Here is a 21,210-nt window from a genome sequence, read left to right as displayed (position 1 = left end):
AAAGACCTCGAACAAAGCAATTCACTGGATGGTAGTCCTGCTTAAGAGAAGTCCTTTGGGGGTGTTTCTGTCGTGGTGCAGCGGAAACAAATACAACTAGGAATCATGAGGCTGTGGATTCAGGCTCCGGCGCTGCCGTGAGCTGTGGTGTAGGTTGCAGAAGCGGCTCAGATTCCGCATTGCTGTGGCTCTGGTGTAGGCTGGCGGCGACAGCTCTGATTAGACCCCCTAGCCTGGGAACTTCCATATGCTGTGCGGCCCTAAAAAGAAAAAAAGAAAAAAAAGAAAGTCCTTTGAACCTTAAGCACTGCATTCCAGCGATGGTGAATACGGAGTGGGTGGAGGACCAGGCAGTTGCTGATTAGGCTGCACTGGCCGAAGCCCCAGTACACCCAACCATTCTTGTGCTCCTGCTGGAACACACTTCCAGGGGGTGATTTGTGATTGGAGTCACAGTGGCGTCACCAGCAGGGCCTCCCAGTTCAAATGTGGAGGCAATGCTACTATCAGGCAATGCTGCCTCTCTCACTGGGGACCCTGCAGGGATGGGGAAAGGATGCAGGACACGGCGCACTAGGGTTTCCCTGGTCGTGCTGGGACCTCTGACTCAAGTGGTGGGTATGTCAAGGTCATTTAGGGTGTGACTTCTCACCCCCAGTTGGATGACTGGGCTGAAAGATTTGGGTCAAGCAACAGAGGCGGTGGATCCCACGGAGGTAGATAAGAGCATCTTTGGCTTCAGGAGTTTCTTGGCATGGGAATGAGGTGCTAACTTCAATCTGTCTTCTTCTCACTTCTAAGAAGCCTCTGTGGTGCCACTCTGATAAGAATTAGCACAGCCAGCGGGAGAGGAGGCAGATTCAAACAATGCTGGGCTTGTCATCCCAGAACAAGGTCCCTTTTGTCCCGCACGTCCATGTTAATGGCTTGGCCGGTACACTGTGACGTGGATTTTCCTCTAGACCCACAAGGACCATGACACATGAGCCAAGGGGGTGATGGACACCTGAATGGCCCTCATTTGTCTGCTGGCAGAATGGGGTGGTGTTTGTTCTCTTGCCAGTGCCTCTGGCTGTGGGTTTGACGGTGTGGGGAAGGAGAAGCACCTCACTCGGGTTGGATGGGTATTATCTGTGCACACGCCGTCCCCCCAACCCCTGACTCAATTTTTGACCTCTTCAGCTGGCTTCGTCCAGCACTGGGGGTTCTGGTTGAGGGTCATTCTCCGGGGAGGACTGAGCATGGTCCTGTGTCTGCTTCTCCCAGTGACTCTGGTAAGGTGCTGTCTCAAAGGGACAGGGAGGCTCTGCAAGCAAACTGTATCCCTGCAGGTGGTTCAGGGGCCCATCCACTCAGCTCTGCCTACACACGCGAGGCAAATGATGGTCCTACTGGACCTGGTGTGCTCTGTCTGCTCTGTCAGTGGCTGGGGGGAGGTGGCCTGTTGGGAAAGGCAGTCATGTGCAACTTCTTGCCTCCTGCATGGTCACATAAGGACAGGCCTGGGTCCAGAACACTTCGTTACCAAGAGAGAGTCTAAGAGAGTGTCCTCACGGCCTGTGCCAGGCTCATCAGCTTTCACTGCTTCAGACTCAGCGCGAACTTAACTTTGTTCTGCTTAAGCGTATGTGTTGGTGGCCCTCAGGCATGCCCCCAGCTTTCTGTACTTCAGATCCGTGGGAGCGGCCGGGGTCCTTCCACACAGCACCAAGTGGGGTGCGTCCAGGCTTCTGAGTGGACCCACTGGCCACGGGGAACCATGCAGGAGACTGGATATGGTGCGCTTTCTCTCCTTTCTTTCTGTAAGGAAATGTGGTACCACTTGAGCTTGGGGTGCTGCTGTCTGCTCTCAGCGCCCTTGGATTATGCCTGGTCTATTCCCTGGATGTCACTTACCTGCCTTCTAACCTTGGCCCCACAGCCTGGCCACCCAGTGAAACGATCCAATGTTTCCCACCTTTCTTGGTGGCAGCTGCTGCCAATTTCTAAACTTTTCTGGGCATTTGTAGAGCACTGGCTTGCTCCTCCAGCACTCACCTCTGTAGGCACTCAGCACTGCAGGCCTCACTACTCTTGGCTCTGCTGTGTCAATTGCCGTCCTCCCATCCATTATTTTCCTGTGTTTTGATTCAAGGATACAGGTTTTGGTCTTTTTTTCCCCCAAGATTCAAGCTGTCATTAATGTTGTGACTTGCCCACAAATGCATGTATCTGGCACAGAGTAGGTGGCTATCTTAGAAGTCCAAGAATTTCTTAGAACTTGCTGCAACATGGAATCCTTTTCTGAGAATTTCTTTAATGCTCATGGCCGTGCAGGAGTGTATCAGGAGGCTACCAGAGGAATTCAGGCGAGATGGTGGTAGTCACTTCTAAACTCGTTGGACCAGAAATGATTCATTATCCTGAGCGCCATCCATTTCCACCTTTGAAATAGTTTTGTTCTTCTAAATCCATTCTTCTCCAAGCTCGTATTTCTAGAAATAAACTCCAGCCACACCTAGTCACCACATGGTCGTTCTTCTTCATGGCCCACTTACTTGCGTGACTTTTCTGTATGTGTTATTTTGTAAGGGGGATCAGATTTCAGGTCATTTGGGAGAAGAGACATTTGCCATGAATTACAGGGAAGAAGCTGATTGATCTCGAACACAAAGTTAGGATTTATCAGGGAATTCTCTGACTCACCCCCTACTCTTGTCGGGTCCTTGTATTACATCTCTCAAATTGGTGTATGTGTCCTTCGCAGCCCTTATCTCAATCTGTCAGGCACTGTTTCTTAAATTATTTGTTGGTGACCTTCTTTCATTTAGACTTTAAGCTCCACAAGGTCGGGGACCATGTCTGTCGTCTGTGCTCGCGCCCCTGCCCAGGGCGCAGTGCTCAGGACGCGAAGGTGTGCACCACGACTGTTGAAGGAGTGATCGATCAAGGTCAGGGCCCGGGCAGCTCAGATGCGCATGGGGATGGCATTTATGTAGAGCACATAGCTCCTACACAGCTCGCCTTACTCTTCTGCTCAAGCATAAGGGCTCTGCCACCCAATAAGAAATCAGAAGTGAATTTTATGGAGAACTAGTTCTCTAAACTTGGCTCAAAGGTGGGGAAAAAAAAAAAAAAAAGAACACCTGACATAAAATTAATTTACAAATCAGTTTATTTACAGATTTTTTATCTTCTCTTAAAGTACATTTCAGTTAACAAATCTATTTACACAGGTGTACATGGGAACTCATCCCAGTTATTTTACAGATAGATCATACTTACAAACCACACCCTAAGTCTTCTGTGCAAAGCTGCACTGGATGTGACTATTGGCTGAAAATGGCCTGATGACCAGGCTATTTACACATACACAGTAAACGGGTTTGTTTTTCATGTCTGCACAATACAGTACACACAGGAAGGCGGGCCTCCCAGGGAACGCTTTGCAATGTGTTTACCGAGAAGGCTTTGCAAAGTTCGGAAGGAAAAGCTATTAAACATAGGTTAATTAAAATGACAGTACCTCCTTTACATCAGTTTACATTTTTTTCTTCACATTTTTATAATACAAAGATATTTTATTGAATTGCTGCACAACCAGTTTTAAGATGATTTGTAAACATGTAAATTTCTACAATTCGCATGAAACATCATTGTAGTTCCTATCATTTGCTCTTTGAATTAATGTTTAATTCACTAGTATTCTTAAGGTAGTAAAAGAAGATGTAAGTTTGAACTTCTTGCAGAAAAGTTATGAGTCTCTAACGCTGTGCGAGTACACGCTTTATTCAAGTATTGCAAAAAGCTAAGGCCACTTTTTTTCAAGACAAGAAAGTGAACAAAATTGTTTTTATCAATAGGCCACAACACTCTTATGAGCAATGAAATCTCTTCTGAAAGATGATTTCTCAGAGACCTGTAGTCACAGAAGGAATTTTCCTTTCTTTTAGGTAAAAGAAAAACAAATTACCTTCTTCATTAACTACTTTTTGAGCTCTTCCCACTTTTCCCTAGAGTAAAAATTTCTGTTTAGACCTGAAGAGGGACTCCATACCCTGTACTTATTTAACCCAGAGCGTAGTACCCTGGAGAGCACAAATTATTTTGGACTCAGAAATACATCTGAAGCCTATATGTTGGTTTACTGCTAAACTCTGATAGTGCTATTCTAAAAGGTATTACTGCTGATGCAAAGATCTTTTTTTCTTAGAGGAATTATGAAGAAAGAGTGAAAAAGGAGGGGAGTGTGGGGAGAAGGAACACAGATTACAAAGAGGGAATATTTAGATTCTTGGTTAAGAGGCAGAGCTTGATTAAAAAGATCCCAATAAGGAATGAGTGGCTGGGAATCCACATGTTATCATTCCTAATTCTAACAACTAACCCCTTTTCAATTATATCCAAATAGTTAAAATAATAAGAAATTTGCTAAGTATAGATTCCTTTGTTTTCTGCTATCAAACTATGGATAATCATTTCTAGCAAAGGGTAAGACTGATCCATTCCTGCTTCTCATCTGGAACCCAGGATTCTCAAGAGAGTAAAGACAGCTGGAGTACGACAGGGCTGCTACTGCCACATTCTTGGCAGCATTCTTATGAGGGAATTTGAAGTCCAGATTGCTGATTCCAAGGGTTACACCATTTGTGTCCTTTTTCTGGAATCACAACGTCACAAAGAGCAAAGATAAAGTTCATTAAAAATTGATTTAGCTTCAAATAATGGGATGTAGCAAAACAACCTATATTCCTATTATATCATTTTTATATTCACTTATAAAAAATTTATAGCAGCTGTAAAGTTTTAGTATCATTACGACAATGCAATCCTACAAACAGCCAAAGGATGCAGACAAGATGTTTTTCCATCTTCTACACAACACAAACTGAAAAGAAAGGCGTCACTTTTCCTTGGCCACATGAAAATAATATCTCCACACTACTGGTTAATAACCCCAAGAAACCCTAGTTTCTCTTCGTCAATTTGCTCAGTATGGCTACAAGACTAGAGCTCAAGATCAAAAGCCTAGAAGAAATGCTGGCAAACGTCAGTCTGAGCATTTCCCACGACCCAATCACAACATTTCAGTGCTTTCCTTATTTGTCAAGAGCGATCATACCAGTCATTGTGCAAAATGCAAATATTCCAATGATTATTTCAGTAAGCTTCTCATAACGACAAGATGAAACCAAAGAGGAATGGAAGTGTGCATAGTGAACATTTGAGACGCAAAGGCAAGTTTGGAGGAAAGATGCAGAGAGGAACGCATGTGCATACTGAAAGATTACACCATCCTTGGGGTTTTCCTAACGTATTTTGAAGCTCTAACATTCCAGGGTGTTTGTAAGTATGAATCCAGTGGATGTCTTATATCATGCTTCTAATCAGGACCTTCGATATTAAGGCATTTACATTCACGCCTAAGATTATCCACATTCTTCCAGACCACTTGAAGAAGGAGAGGACTGATTAAGAGAAACCAGTCCAGAAGGCAGGGTACTGAGGTCCCAGGAGAGCATCACATATGCTCTAATGTAGCAGCTGTCTATATATATTTTTTTCAGGTACAGGTAATTGTTGTGAGAAGCAATGCTGCAGGAGAGGCAGAATTGAATTTTACAGTGTCTTTAAACCATTTTGTCCCATTCCTGCTACTACAGATGATCTTAGAAAAGCTCATCCTCTTTTCACTGAATTAAACTGCCTTCTTCAATATGTGTATGGGTTTGTTAAAATCATAGGTTTCCTGTGCAAAGACTACGAACCATAGAAGCTTCAAGACGCAAGTTTAACTATTACAAGAAGAATTTTCACTTCTGAGTAGGGACATACATTTTCAACTTAATAATTTATCTTAAAATAAATTAAAAATGTTCTATAGCGCAAAACAAGCACACAAACAATAGACAATATCTTTTTGTCTTTGGTGCACACACTCGTTTCCTAAATCATTCAAGTAACAGCGTCTATGACTTCTTGGGGAGATACGGGAGTTGGAAGTTTGAAGGCCAAAATGAATGATTTCCGCTTCTGCCATGCCTGGATGCCTGAGATGGTCCTGAGGATCTGTGATTCTGGGAGCAGCTGGCAGAGGTTCAGAGGAGGGAAGAAAAGTGCAGGGGTAGACAAGGGGTAGAAGAACAGCCCTGCACCAGTCCCTTGAGCCCAGTCTTCAGTGGGGGCACTTCTTTGCTTTCATGCCCACAGAGACAAAACTAAAAATAATGCAAAAAGTTAAAAATTCTTTAGATGGTGCTCAGAAAGCAAGGCTACCACTGATTTCTGTTAACCTGACAGTCCACTTGGTGCTGCTCAATTGCAGTGATGGAAGAAAATGATTTTCAAAAAGAAATGAACTGAACTCCACAATGTGAAATAGGCACACGTTATTAAACTTGCCTATTTGAAAGCAGTTAAGGATTTAACACTGTTAAGAGACTATAATATCCATTTACGACTTTCACGGTATAAACTAGGAGGATTACATTTCAAAAATGGTATGACACACCTATCAGTCTCCTGCCTGACTTCAGACTCAAGGAAGTGATACCCTAGCCCAAGCTGAGAGGTAAGTCTGGTGTTTGCAGCCCTCATCTGAGACCCAGCAGGGATGCTAACAAAAGGTGTAGGATTAGACTGTGTGTCAACATCAGGAGTGCAACTCTGCCCACCAAAACCAACCAATTAATCCAGTGGACAGTCTCTAAAGGCAAAGGCTGTAATACCAGATATACCACATTGTCCCAGGAACTCCAAACCAGTAGTCTTTAAGAACAGGTACAAAGTCCAGAAGCATTCTTGCTATGATGGAGATGGGGTGTATATCAGGAGGCAGAAAGGCCCAGGACTCATGTTAGCACTCAGTGTTCGATTTATTTGCAAGATGTCACACAAGTAGCATTCTCCCCTGTTTCTCACTGATCTGATTCAGAACATCAATAGTATCTCTGATCAAGGTCTCAAAGATCCCATCAGCCAACTGCATCTTCACACACAGCTCATCCTCATCATAGTTCACCCACTGTGCCTCCTCCTCATGGAGCTCCTGTACCTAGAATTTAGAAAACAAAAGGGTTAGAAGATCACTGTCACACAAAAGCTAGGAAATGATATTTGCTGGTTGTGTAGCCCCATTCATGGGAATACAGCCCAAGGAAATAAGTCAAAGAAAAAAGGTAATTTATATGATAATATTAACAGCTCTTTTAAAGCTTCAAAAAGTTTGAAAAACTCAGTTCTCAAATAAAAAGTGGCTTCAAAAACTGTCAAATAGGGGTTCCCGTCATGGTGCAGTAGTTAACGAATCTGAGGAACCATGAGGTTGTGGGTTTGGTCCCTGGCCTTGCTCAGTGGGTTAAGGATCCGGCGTTGCCATGAGCTGTGGTGTAGGTCACACACGTGGCTCGGATCCCACGTTGCTGTGGCTCTGGCGTAAGCCAGCGGCTATAGCTCCAATTAGACCCCTAGTCTGGGAACCTCCATATGCCACGGGAGCGGCCCTAGAAAAGGCAAAAAGACAACAACAACAACAACAAAAACTGTCAAATGGCTTCAAGTCTGTCAAAATAGAATTTGACAATATTCTAGTATTTTATAAATATTAACAATTACAAGTGTCTTCAATGTCAACAAAGAGAGTATGTATAGGAATTTAAGGTGGAGAGAAGAATGCAAATTTTTAGACATATACGGATTTATAATTATAAAATGCATACATCCAAAGACAATACTGGAGGAGTTCCCATTGTGGCTCAGTGTGTTAAGACCCCAAGTAGTATCAGTGAGGATGCAGGTCTCGATCCCCGGCCTCGCTCAGAGGGTTAATGATTTGGTATTGTCACAAGCTGTGGGGTAGGTCACAGATGTGGCTCAGATCTGGTGTAGCTGTGGCTGTGGCATAGGCTGGCAGCTGCAGCTCCGATTTGACCCGTAGGCCTGGGACTTCCACATGTCACGGGTGTGGCCAAAAAAACCAAAGAACAAAAAGACAAAAGACAATATTGGATATGATTTTGGAATATAAAAATAAATGAATAAAACTTCACATTCATTGGAGTATTTTTAAATATACTATTGCTTAAGTTTGTTTGAAAAGTTACTGTTACATAATACTTGCTCTTCTACATTTTAGGATTTTGGGATTTCTAAGGTAAAACAAATCAAATTAAAACTAACTGCCAATGACATTTGACCTCTTCACAGCACATTTTTAAAAAACTACTTATAAAAGAAACATGTTAGACTTATTATATGTAATGATACTGTGAGTGGGATGGAGGTCGGATGGAGAAAGTAGATTGCAAGCCCTGATCTCGTCACAAATTCAGCAAAGTTAACTGAAAGGTCTCTCACTAAAAGTCTAACTTGGCAAAAAGTCATGTGACAATAAGCTCCTGACTTGCACTGACCACAAATTCATCTTGAAAAAGGCAGAGGAAGTGAAGCGGAGAACTTGGATTCTGGTACTTGTTACGAGGAAATGCGAAGACTCTTGGATAAAAGAGACCACATCGTCCAAGAGGTTGAGAGAGCAAGAGAAGGAAGAATAGTACTGCCTAACATACAGCCTTGGTCAAAGCTGACAAATACGTGACAAGGTGGTTGCCATATTCCTACTCTTTGAGAAGAGTTGTTTGAAAGATATGTAAAATATTCATTCCTCTGTCCCCTAACTTATGCTCCCCACACAGAAATGCCACCAAGAAGGGTTCTATGGTCAAATAAGTTTTAGAACACTCCCTCTGGAAGTTTCACAATGTACACCAGTTTTTTCTAAAGAGAAGTCCACAAGTAAAGAAACTTGATTAAATCAGAGTATCCTATATGAATCTGATCAAAGAACCATTTTGTGTGGCTACATAAGAAATACCACTAAGGTACAAAGGCATTTGTGTTCTCTTATGCTATAAACAACACCCTAATGCAACGCTTCTCAACTGGTGCTGAGGGGAAAGCTAGTGAGTGTGTTTCCTATAAAAGATCTCATACTCATAAATTTGTTTATTTGTTCAAAGTTGCACAGCTTTCCCTTTTATTTTTTATTTTTGTTGTGTTGTTGTTATTGTTGCTATTTCTTGGGCCGCTCCCGTGGCACATGGAGGTTCCCATGCTAGGGGTTGAATCGGAGCTGTAGCCACCGGCCTACGCCAGAGCCACAGCAACGCGGGATCCGAGCCGCGTCTGCAACCTACACCACAGCTCACGGCAACGCCGGATCGTTAACCCACTGAGCAAGGGCAGGGACTGAACCCGCAACCTCATGGTTCCTAGTCGGATTCATTAACCACTGCGCCACAACGGGAACTCCCAGCTTTCCCTTTTATAAGGTCCCTCAGTCTTCAGTATTAAATCTGTTCCTGACCAATTTCTTACCCAATAACAAAATTTAGGAAGCACTGTCCTAATGAGACCAATTTAGCCCTTAGAGCAAAAACATATGCTCAGGACATGATCCATTATACCTCCCAGTGAAACCCTGAGGAGCCCCAAGGGCCCTCGTCGGTTATAGCAAGGGGGTGCTCCTCCAAGAACAAGAACTACTTCCCTCCCAGCTAGTGAGGACTGACATCATACTTTCCTTTTTGCTTTGGCCATGAGAAAGTAAAAAGCCCAGCTTGGACCCCCAACCTCGACAACTGAGGGAATCGCACAGCTTGCAAATCTGCCTCCATTTTCTTCTGGTTTCGGGAGAACATTCAACTATGCATTTCCCCTGCTGCTGCTCCTGAAGATGTATGTGTGTAAGTATGTAAATATATATTATATGTAAATATATGTAAGCTAAATAATTTACATTAAAAAGTCAGCCTAACAATAACTCCCCCCCCCGGACAGGGCTGGTAGAAGAGAGAAATGTGGTAAACAGAATGTGGCTAGATTTCAGCAAGCATGTCAGAACCTTTCACCATATCCTTGGGAACAAAATGGGGAAAGAGAGACAGGTTATGTGGATGTGTATTTTTTGGATTAAAGGACAAGACAACTATCAACCTGAAGGGAAGTTTCCACCTGGGAGACTCAGGAGCTTTTTCCTTTGTGCTTCTAATCCATCTTGTTCATATTCCACTGCAGTAACTATCCTATAGAGCTTTGTACTCTGTGTATCTGTTTTCCCGCTAGGCTGTGAACTCCTTTTGTTTGTTTGTTTGTTTGTTTTTGTTTTTAATAACTTTCCACTGATTAGGGCAGTACAAATAGAGGCGCTAAATAAATATCTGGCATATGGATTGCTCAGTGAGTGTTTTAAGGTTGCCTTTAGCTTTGTTCAATTCATCATTTTTGGCAATGACCTAGATGAAGGCAAGTACCTCAATTTTATAGGTAACATGGAAGTTGAGAAACATAATAGCTGTTTTTAAAGAAAGAACCTACAAATGTATTGATAAGCTTGGAATGATGGGCCAAATTTAACAAGATGAAGGAATGTAGTAAGATCCTGTACTTGGACAAAAAAAAAAAAAAATTACAAAGCACAGGTTGAGATTTTGGTCTTGGAATTTCCCTAGGCTTTTGTGACTCCCACTGAGAATGACATAGCTAAAAATTCACAAAACAAAAGTGATTATAAATTGCATTAATCAAAGTACAGTATCTAGAAAAAGGGAAGAGGTTATGTGATTTTACTAATTAAGCAACACAAAAATATTACAGGCGTACCTCGGAAATATTATGGTTTTGGTTCCAGACCACTGCAATAAAGCGAAGATCACAATAAAGCTGGTCACACAAATTTTTTGGTTTCTTAGTGCATGTAAAGGTATGTTTTATACATTACTGTAGTCTATTGAGCATGCAACAGAACTGTATCTAAAAGTCAATGTACATATCTTAATTAAAAAATACTTTATTGTTAAAAAACCTACCCATTATTTGAAAATGCAGCATTGCCACAAACCTTTGATTTTTACGAAAAAAACAAAAAAAGCCCCATAATATCTACAAAGCACAATAAGCAAAGCTCAATAAAATGAAGTAAGCCTCTACATGGTTGGTTCTGAGCACTGCATTTAAAGACGGACATTTAAAAACCTAAAGCTGATGATGTTGAAAGGGGCTCAAAACCAGCTATCAGACAATAGGAGAGAATACCAATGTTTAAAAGGGAGAAAAAGACTCAAATGAAACACTATAGCCACTTCGAAGGTGTGTAAGAAAAATTAAAATTGTTATGTAAAGCCTTAAAGCTGTAGAAGCAAATTGTAATTACCTACATGAAAACCAATTTAGGCTTAATATGAGAAAGAATTTATCAACAGTAAGTAAGAACTCAGGAGCTATTGATATTGATTACCTTATCAGATCTTAAACTAATTAGGAGATTCAATCATAAGCTAGGTGGTCTGTCACTTTAAGTGCAGTTCTACTTACAGTAGAGAGATTTTCCAAGGCTACTGTATATAGAGGATATATGAAAGTTGGTCTAATTACTTGTCTACTCATTCCACCATCATGCTGGAGAAGGTGTGGAGAAAAGGGACTCCTACACTGTTGGTAGGAAAATAAATTGGTACAACCACTATGGCAAACAGTGTAGAGGTTCCTCAAAGAACTTAAGATAGAGCTACCATATGATCCAGCAATCCCACTCCTGGGTATATATATCCAGACAAAACTATAATTCAAAAAGATACATGCACCCCTATGTTCACTGCAGCATTTTCATAATAGCCAAGACATGGAAACAACCTGAATGTCCACTGACAGATGACCAGATTAAGAAGATGTAGTACATATGAAGGACGGAATACCACTCAGCCATAAAAAGAACAAAATAATGTCATTTGCAACAATATGGATGCAACTAGAGATAATCATACTGACTGAAGTCAGAAAGAGAAAGAGAAACATCATATGATGTCACTTATATGTGGAATCTAAAACATGGCACAGATGAACCTATCTATAAAACAGAAACAGACTCACAGACATGGACAACAGACTTGTAGTTGCCAAGGCGGAGGAGGGAGGGAGTGGGAGAGACTGGGAGTTTGGGGTCGACAGATGCAAACTATTACATTTAGAATGAACAAACAACAAGGTCCTCCCGTACAGCACAGGGAACTATATTCAATATCCTATGATAAAACATGATGGAAGAGAATATTTTAAAAGACGTATGTGTATGTATAACTAAATCTCTCTGCTGTGCAGGAGAAATTAATGTAACATCGTAAATCAACTATACTTCACTAAACAAGAAAGAAAACTATTACGAATGAATGAAAATGATTAATTAATAACATCTAATATTTTTAGAGCTTCCTATACGCCACTTAATACATACAGTATCTCACTGAGTCATCAGAACAACTCTATGAAGCTGTCATTTTATAAACGAGGAAACTGAGGCACAGAAAAGGAACTTTCCCAAAGTTACATTGTTAGTTAAGTGGAAGAGATAAGACTGGCGCCTTAACTGCACATATCTTGCTCTTAACTGTTATGCTTCACTCTCTTATTTTAGTGATACTAATGTCCATGAGAGAATTTTGGGGATTATTATACCCAAAAATATTAAATGAGGCTCAGTAAATTTCAAGGCCCTTTAAAAGCAAGATCCTAAGCAAAATTACCAATAGTTGAAACTCTAGAGAAACAATAAAAACCATTAATTTTATAAGATGGGTTCATTTTATCTATAGCATAAAGCTAACCAAAATATTAACCACTGTCTTCTAATTTTTTTTTTTTCCCCAATGTCTGCACCTGCAGGATATGGAAGTTCCTGGGCCAGGGACTGAATCCAAGCCACTACTGTGGCAGTGCTGGATCCTTTATCCCACTGTGCCAGGCCAGGGATTGAATCTGTGCCTCTACAGTGATCTGAACCACTGCAGCTGGATTCTTAACCCCCTGAGCCACAGTGGGAACTCTTTCTCCTGCTTTTTTGAATTATAATATCCAAATATTACTTATAAATAAAATTATGAAAAGCTCTTGGAGTACCTAAAAAAAGAAAAAAATCCATACCTTGTATAAGAAACTAGCTGGCGAGACTATCAACTCCAGCAAAAATAGTAGTGTAAGATAATGCAAAAAAGTTCTCATATAAACACATTAAAAATTTTGTAATACATAAAGAAATCATGAGAAAGGAGGGAAATCCTAAAGACCAAAATAAATAGGGATTTAAAAAGAGTGGCTAGGAGCTTCCATCATGGCTCAGCAGAAACAAATCTGATTAGCATGCATGATGACGCAGGTTTGAACCCTGCCCTCGCTCAGTGGGTTAAGAATCTGGTGTTGCTGTGAGCTGTGGTGTATGCCTGCCGGCAGCTATAGCTCCGATTCGACCTGTAGCCTGGGAACCTCCATATGCCACGGGTGTAGCCCTTAAAAAAAAAAAAGGGTGTCTAAAGAAGTACCCTAGGAACTGGAAGAACTGGGAAAAAGCAATATTCTAAAAGACAAGAGCTGAGAATTTTCCAGAACTGAATAAAGATATGAATCTATAGATTCAATAAGTACAGCAAGTCAAAGCAGGAAAAACAAAAATAAATTCATGACTAGACACACCCAGAGAAATTGCAGAACTACTACCACAAATGCATACACACAATCTTAAATAGAAAACAAAAAGAAAAGACAGATTCCCCCTAAAGGACTGACTTTCCGCAGATTTCTCAAGAGCAACAACAGATGTCAGATTACAATGAAATAATATCTTCATATTGCTTAAGTAAAACAACTATGAACCTAGAATTCAGTACTCAGGTAAACCATAATTCCAGAGACAGAGTTGAAATAAAAACATTTATAGACAAAGACAAAAACTGAAATCAGAACAAAAGAGATGCAGAAACAATGGCTTCTGTATTATTTTCAGTTCTTTTTTGTACTTTTAAGGTATTTAATAATTAAACACGTAAAAGATTTAGAACAGCCAATAAACAGGTAAAAAAAATTAACCTCATTAATAATAAAATTGTACAAAGCAAAATGAACTCATTCTTTTAGTAAATACAGAAACACTGATAATAGCCAGTATTGGCAAAGGTGAGAAGAAAAATTTTCCAAAACTGAGGGGCAGAAATGCAGTAAATGAAGGCTTTAAAACTTTACTACTGCAGACTTAAGATCAATTATATTCCCTCTCCTTTCAAAAAACTAATTACAAAAAAGGATGGGTCAAGGAGTTCCTGTTGTGGTACGGTGGAAACAAATCCGACTAGGAACCAATGAGGTTGCGGGTTCGATCCCTGGCCTCGCTCAGTGGGTTAGGGATGGATCGGGTGTTGCCATGAGCTGTGGTGTAGGTGGCAGATGAGGCCTGGATCCCGTGTTGCTATGGCATAGGTTGGCAACTGTAGCTCTAATTCGACCCCTAGCCTGGGAACCTACACATGATGCAGGTGTGGCCCTAAAAAAGCAAAAAAAAAAAAAAAAAAAGAGAGACAGTCAAAAAAGTTCAGTTATATTCACTGACCAGGATATGATCTACTCGGTCCCTTTTCTTTCTTCCAAATTTCATCATTTTCTGCCAATCTGTTTTGTGGTTTGGCTCCTTTTTAAGACTGAACAACTTGAGTACTTCAGTTGCTATGAAGTTCTGCGAAAATAAGAGGAATGAATGAAACTAAAAGTTCTTGAGATTTCGTGCTTATAATGCAGTAAACAGATTTATGCTAAGAATATAATATTTATAGTAAAAGATCATACGAATTTCTTCCACTTACAGTTCCACTTAGCAATTTGAAGAGAAAAGCATTCCCAAATGCTCAGACTTTATTCACTTATAGAATTTTTGTTTTTACACAACATACAAAAGTAAAACCCATTGATGAATCTGCAAAGAAAAATCACTTTAGAGTCCCCTCTACCCAAGAACCACCATTAACTAATTTCAAGCTGGCAAAACTACAAAAGCGAGCATAAAATAAATCTCTGAACCTGAAACATGAACTTTGCCATGTGAGCAATGCATAAGGCTTAGGCTAGGATAGCTTATTTTGAAGCACCAAGCTTTGAGTATGTTACACTTAAAAAATATTAATACTTCTGTATGAGAAGCATGGTAATTTTACTGCTAACAATACTTGAATTATCACCTCTAAAGTAACTTAACAAAATAGCAATATCAAAACTGGCAGGCAACATCAGTGTGTTATATTGATATATGCATTCTGATGATTGCTAGAATACAGCATGTACTGTCTTACTTCAACGTATTTGCTCTTTGTATTAATAAAATAATAGTTTATTACTTTTTATGATTGTTCTATTAAAAACACAATGTCTTAAAGGGAAGAAGGACATGTTTTTGAATAAGAATCATCTGAGAATATACTCAAACTACCAACGTGCTCCCAAGTTGTACCACTCCCCATCCACACAAACGCAGAGGCACACATACATGCGTTCAAAGACGTATCAACAGAAATAGCTCCTCAGGTAGTTTTGATGCTCCATTCCTCCAAGTTGAAAATCATTTAAAAAGTTTGTCTTTTTAGGGCCACAGGCATGGCATATGTAAGTTCCCAGGCTAGGGGTTGAATGGGAGCTGCAGCTGCCGCCCATGCCACAGCAACACTAAATCCAAGCCATATCTGTGACCTATGCTGTAGCTTATAGCAACGACAGATTCTTAGCCCACTGAGTAAGGCCAGGGATTGAACCCACATCCTCATGAATACTAGTTGGGTTCTTAACCCATTGAGCCACAATGGGAACTCCTCTTTTTTTTTTAATGTATCAACAAATTACACTTTTGAAAACATTTTCCCCCCTGCTAACTTTAATCTAAGCAGGGGCCAGCAAACTTTTTCAGTAAAAGACCAGACTGTAAACATTTCAGGAAATTCCCGTTGTGGCGCAGTGGAAATGAATCCAACTAGGGACCATGAGGTTGCGGGTTCGATTCCTGTCCTCACTCAGTGGGTTAAGGATTGGGCGTTGCTGTGAGCTGTCGTGTAGGTCGCAGACATGGCTTGGATCTGGCATTGCTGTGGCTGTGGTGTAGGCCAGCGGCTGCAGCTCTGATTGGACCCCTAGCCTGGGAACCTCCATATGCCGTGCGTGCGGCCCTAAAAGGACAAAAGGCAAAAAAAGAATAATAATAACAAAAAAAAAGTTAAAAAACAAACAAAAAACATTTCAGGCTTTTGTTTCTATTACAACTACTTAATTCTGTTGCCATGGATACTATCTAAATAACTAGGTGTGGCTATGGTCTAATACAACTTTATTTATAAAAACATGTGGTGGGCTGGATTTGGCTGTGGGGCATAGTTTTCCTACCCTTAATATAAGCAAACATTACATCTCATAAGTATCTGCTGGCGTTCTAACAGTACAAAATGTTTTTAAAAGCTTTCTATAGTTAATAATACTGTACTAGATATTTCAAAGTTGCTAACAGAGAAAATCTTAAAAATTCTCATTACAAGAAAAAAAAATTATAACTATGTGTGGTGATGAATGTTAACCAGACTTACTCTGGTAATTGTTTCACAATATATACAAATATCGAACCATTATGCTGTACACCTGAAACTAATATAATGTTACATGTCGATTACATCTTAAAAAAAAAAGACTAGTTTAGACGATGCCTCCATGTTATATACCAAAATAATGTGTGTTTTCCTTTAATGTATTTTGATAGTCCACATATACTCCTGGATGATATAAGAAACTACACCAGTATGATGAGTAACTAGAGGCATGCTCTTTGGAAAAAAAAAATAAAGCTTTCCATGATCAAATAAGTTTGGGAAACAGAACTCTAAAGCCTTGCTTGCTGCTCAAAGTGGTCCTAGGATTAACAGCAACAGCTTCAGCATCATATGAGAGCTTAACAGAAATGCAGAATTTCCAGTCCTACTATGGATTTACTCAGTAAGATTCGCCATTTTACCAAAACCCCCAGATGACTCAGATGCACTTTAAAGTTTGAGAGGCACCGCAATGGAAATATAACCTTTGCTGTATTTAAAAAACAGGTGAATAGGCAGAGATTTCTATCAATTGGACTTTAAAGTTGGTTTGTTGAGAGTCCTTGTCACAGCACTTAATCTTTCCAGGAGCTTCTTGGACAACAAGCAATATTTTTTACATACCAAATTACTATCCCACATTATTTCAAAACCACATAACCAATGTGAAACCTCCAAAATCAAAGATGGAAAGGTAACATTTATGTGTCTAGGACTGCATGTCTGATATATATGTTTTCAGGTGTACTTCTAGAATAGTATAACTATCTCTAAATTATTAAAAACCTACCTAAAATCCCCTAAGCATTTACTAATTTTTTCCTAAGTATCATAAAATAAATATATATATGAAATGACTGTTAAGTTTCATTTTGCAAAAAAATTTGAGGATTCAGAATTCCCTCTCACACCCATCCCTCCACTGCTCATGGATTCAATGAATCAACCAATATTTACTGAATATTTATTTTGAACCTACTATGGGACAGGCCTTGAGGAGAACATGGTGAATAATACAGAAGACTACTTGCTCTTACGACATCTGTAAAAATGAAGAGCAAATCAAAAGAGAAGATACTGTATAGTTAGCAGTTTACCTTGATTTCACCAAGGTTATTTGGATTTTTCACTCGTCGGAAATAATTAGAGTTGATTCTACATGGCTTCATCCAGACAGGTTGATTCAAGTTGGGATCCTCAGCAAATATTTCCTCAAAAATCTCTTTTGTTAAATCAAAAACAGCCTTGATAGAAAAAATAAAACAAAATAAAATGGCTAAGAATCCAAATTTCAGACAAAAAAGAGCAATTTAAAAATCAGGATTATCTTCCCTCCACGTTACATACCTGTTTATACACCCTTTTACTAGTGCTTTCTATATCTAGACCCTTACTGGCAGAGCCAAGCAGTTTTGCAGGAATACTGATGCTATGAAGATCATGACCTAATTCTTTCCATTTCCAGAGTTCTTCTGCTGCATTATGTACAAGCATTTCTACTTCCTCTGTGGTATGTGGGACTGCCAGTAACGTTTCACATGGCTTTTGCAGAGGAGCTCTTTTAGGTTCTGCCATAAGAGGTACAATTGTTTCTTCTGCCTTGTTTTTTTGGATCTTGTGAGAAGAGCTCAAACCAAAGTCTTCATCAAACCAGTCTTGATCATCTCCTAACACGTTCAGAAATTCTCGGCTGATCTCAAGTTCAGCAAGCCTTTTAGCAAGCTCTTCCTGCCCACTGGCACCAAATACTGGACTCTCCTACAGAAAGGAACCATTCAAACAGAGCATCATTTAGTAACCTCAGACCACTTAAGTTTCAGTTATTCTTTAAGACAAAGCAAATAGACTATTTACCTATTTACTATTTCTCTATAAATAAACAACACAAAAACAAAATAGTGGCTACTAATAAATAATTTAAGAAAAAAAACTATCCTGTTACCAGCAATTCTGCTTATATAAGCCTTAAAACTGAATTTTTATAAAATGTTTATTGATTAATTTTTTACTTGTTGTATCACTATTATTCTCTCCCTGAAGGACTGTCTTGCCTCTGGGATATGGAAAGGAGATAGACAATTTCTCACCTTTGGTGATTATCTGGCTCAAGTTACTCAAAATCATTACTATTGTCCAATTGTCCATGGACAACCTAAATAAGCTGATGGTCTGAGTACATGTCACAGTGCATCTATTTCAGTTTCACCAGAATCAACACCACAACACCTTATGCAAGGCAACTATGACTGAGTAGATTTGTAAACAAATAATTTCATAGGAAGAAAAGAACTAGGTTGGGAACAAATGGAAATCTCCATGAAATAAATTTGTTCAGTGAATGAAGGTACTCTAATCTGCGGACAGTATACAGGGGTTTTTCAATCCAGCATAAACCTGCCAGTGTTTGTGACAACCCTATGGTGACTACTCATGACATAACAGAGGACAATTATATTTCAGACAGAAAAACAGCTACATGGCCTTTAAAAAAATAGTAAAGTGATCTTTATCTCAAACAACAAGCCACCAAAAAACCTAACAGGAGCTACAGAATTAACATGTACTGTAAAGGTAAGGTTAATTGACAGTTTTTTCTATACAAAATACTTACAGGTCTGGGACACATATCTGGTGAGGAAATCTCTTCTTTCTCATCTTCCAATTCAGACCTTAAGAAGCAATCTGGAATACTTGGTGACTGTTCCTCAAGATTCTGGGATAGGCCTTGGGGTGGTACTTTCTTTTGATCATCAACAAGAAGTTCTTGATTGCTAAGCTGGATTTTCTCATTCCGAGCTTTTTTGATTTGTTGTAGTTGATTGACTGTGTCCTTCACAAAGACTTTTAATAAACTGTCTGTCAGTAAGCTGACTGTTTCTAGCTGTTCCTTGGACTTTTCCCCCTCACTTAGTGTTGACCTCAGCTGAGCCTCCAATTGGTTCTTTTCTCTAGTTAAAAGGTCCAGAAGTGGGGTAGAAAGCGTCTCTGAAATTTCAGGATATAGGTTCTCTTCCTTTTCTGTAAACTGCTGTTGCTTCTTTAAGTCCTCAGAAAAGGTATTATTCAAAGCGTCATCTTCTACAGCAGTGGAAGCCTTTTCTGTGGCACCAGAAACAAGGTCTTTGTTTTCTTTTGAAGAAATCAGTGAATCCCCTGAAGACTGCTGGTGAATATGGGCTTCAAGTACCCCAGAAATGTCCTGTATATTGTGTGCTTCTATTTTAAGGCTTCTACCAACTGAGGCTTCTGTGTCGTGCATACCAGGGAGAGATTTCTCATAAAAATACTCGATTGCATCCTTTTCTTGATCAAACTTGGGACCCTCTGTGTCTTTCTGTTCTTGATTATAACATTGATATTGTTTATCCGAATAAGAGTCTTCATCTTCATTTATGTCTACATAGTCATCAAAGTTTTCTGGAATGTGAGATATTTTTTGAGGAGGAGCAAAAATCCCATGCTTCTCTTTGCACACAAAGTATACAATGCCATCATATGTTCCACTGTTATTTCCTTCGGGTTTATCCAACTCCACTCCAGCCCAAAACCCTTTCGCAAAACTAGTCACACCTTTGAATCGAAGAGTTCCTGGTTGAACATTGCCAATCAACACCCTATCACCGATGTGGAAATCAGGTAATTCATCTGCAACAGAAGCTGACGCCAAGGAAGGGGACTCGGTAACTCCGTATTCATGCTCTACATCACTGCGCTCCTTACTTTTCATAAGTTCAGTAGGGGACTTGAGTTCTAACAGCCTTTCAGAGTGGACACTGCTATGAATAGAAAGGCTTTTCTCACTGAGGCACTCAATGATTTCATCATCACTACCAAAACTAACAGCCCTGCCTCTAGAGCTCTTTGTTGGCTGTGACTTCTCTCTGCAAGACTGAGAGTCTTTACTGAGTGACAACAAAGATGCCACCTCCAAGTCATCTTTGTAAAATTCAGATGAAATGTCTTTCTTGAAAGAAAATACTTCAAAGTCTTCAGAGTATGGTATCTCTTTAGGAGCAAAAAGACGTTCTGACCAAGATAAGTCCCTGTCCTTTATGTTCTTTTGTACATGAGTGTCTTCTTCTGATTGGATGTTTGAACTATGACCCATATCTTGATCTGACTGTCTCTCTTTTAATTCTTTTTTATGAAGATTTTCAATGGCCAATCTAACTAAATCTTTCTGAACATTTATAGTATCTAAATGAAGATCTTTCTTTGAAAGAATTTCACACGAATCTCCCTGTTCCAGATCTAGTTTCAGGAAGTCATCAGTCGTCCTAGATTGTTTAGAATAGCCATCTTCAACTGCACTCTCCTCCAATTTTGCATACCCCATTTCTTGTACTTCTGACTTCTGACTAGGTTCCTCTTCAACCTTGGCATCTGACACATCCAGAATTCTATTAGTGGCATTTAATTCTTTGAGAAGATGTAACGAAGGGACATTTTCTAGAGAATCTCCAGATTCTGCTCCAGTTCTCCTTGACGGTCTGAGAATTGGAGAGGAAGTCTGAAAATGCTCTTCTGCTCGACTGTCCAATTCAATCACTCTCTTTGTATATGCAGATAAAGACCTTTCTGATAGTGATCTTTCAGAACTTGCCAATGCAGCATCTTAAAGGGGGGAAAAAATCACATCAAAATTATCTAATCGCAACTTTCAATTTCTGGAACCAAAGTTTAATGAAAGACAAATCTTAGTGAGAAAAAACTCTGGTCAATAAATATGACCTATTTTACAGGTTACCATACAAGGTAAGTTTTTCCTTTAAGAGAATACACTACACCAACAAGT

General features: G+C 39.8%; 1 protein-coding gene across 1 annotated transcript in view; it reads right to left on the bottom strand.

Annotated features, from left to right (window-relative positions):
- The window catches only part of CEP350 (centrosomal protein 350), a 154,187-nt gene continuing 136,113 nt past the window's right edge, over nt 3,137–21,210 (bottom strand). Inside the window, 5 exon segments of the mRNA XM_021063750.1 lie at nt 3,137–7,033; nt 14,408–14,530; nt 17,513–17,659; nt 17,763–18,173; nt 19,027–21,029. Of these exon segments, the coding sequence (XP_020919409.1) occupies nt 6,869–7,033; nt 14,408–14,530; nt 17,513–17,659; nt 17,763–18,173; nt 19,027–21,029 (2,849 nt within the window). The 3' untranslated portion in view covers nt 3,137–6,868.

This window comes from Sus scrofa, chromosome 9 (genome assembly GCF_000003025.6).
Source record: "Sus scrofa isolate TJ Tabasco breed Duroc chromosome 9, Sscrofa11.1, whole genome shotgun sequence".
NCBI lineage: Eukaryota > Metazoa > Chordata > Mammalia > Artiodactyla > Suidae > Sus > Sus scrofa.
This window is presented reverse-complemented; position numbering and strand designations above follow the sequence as displayed.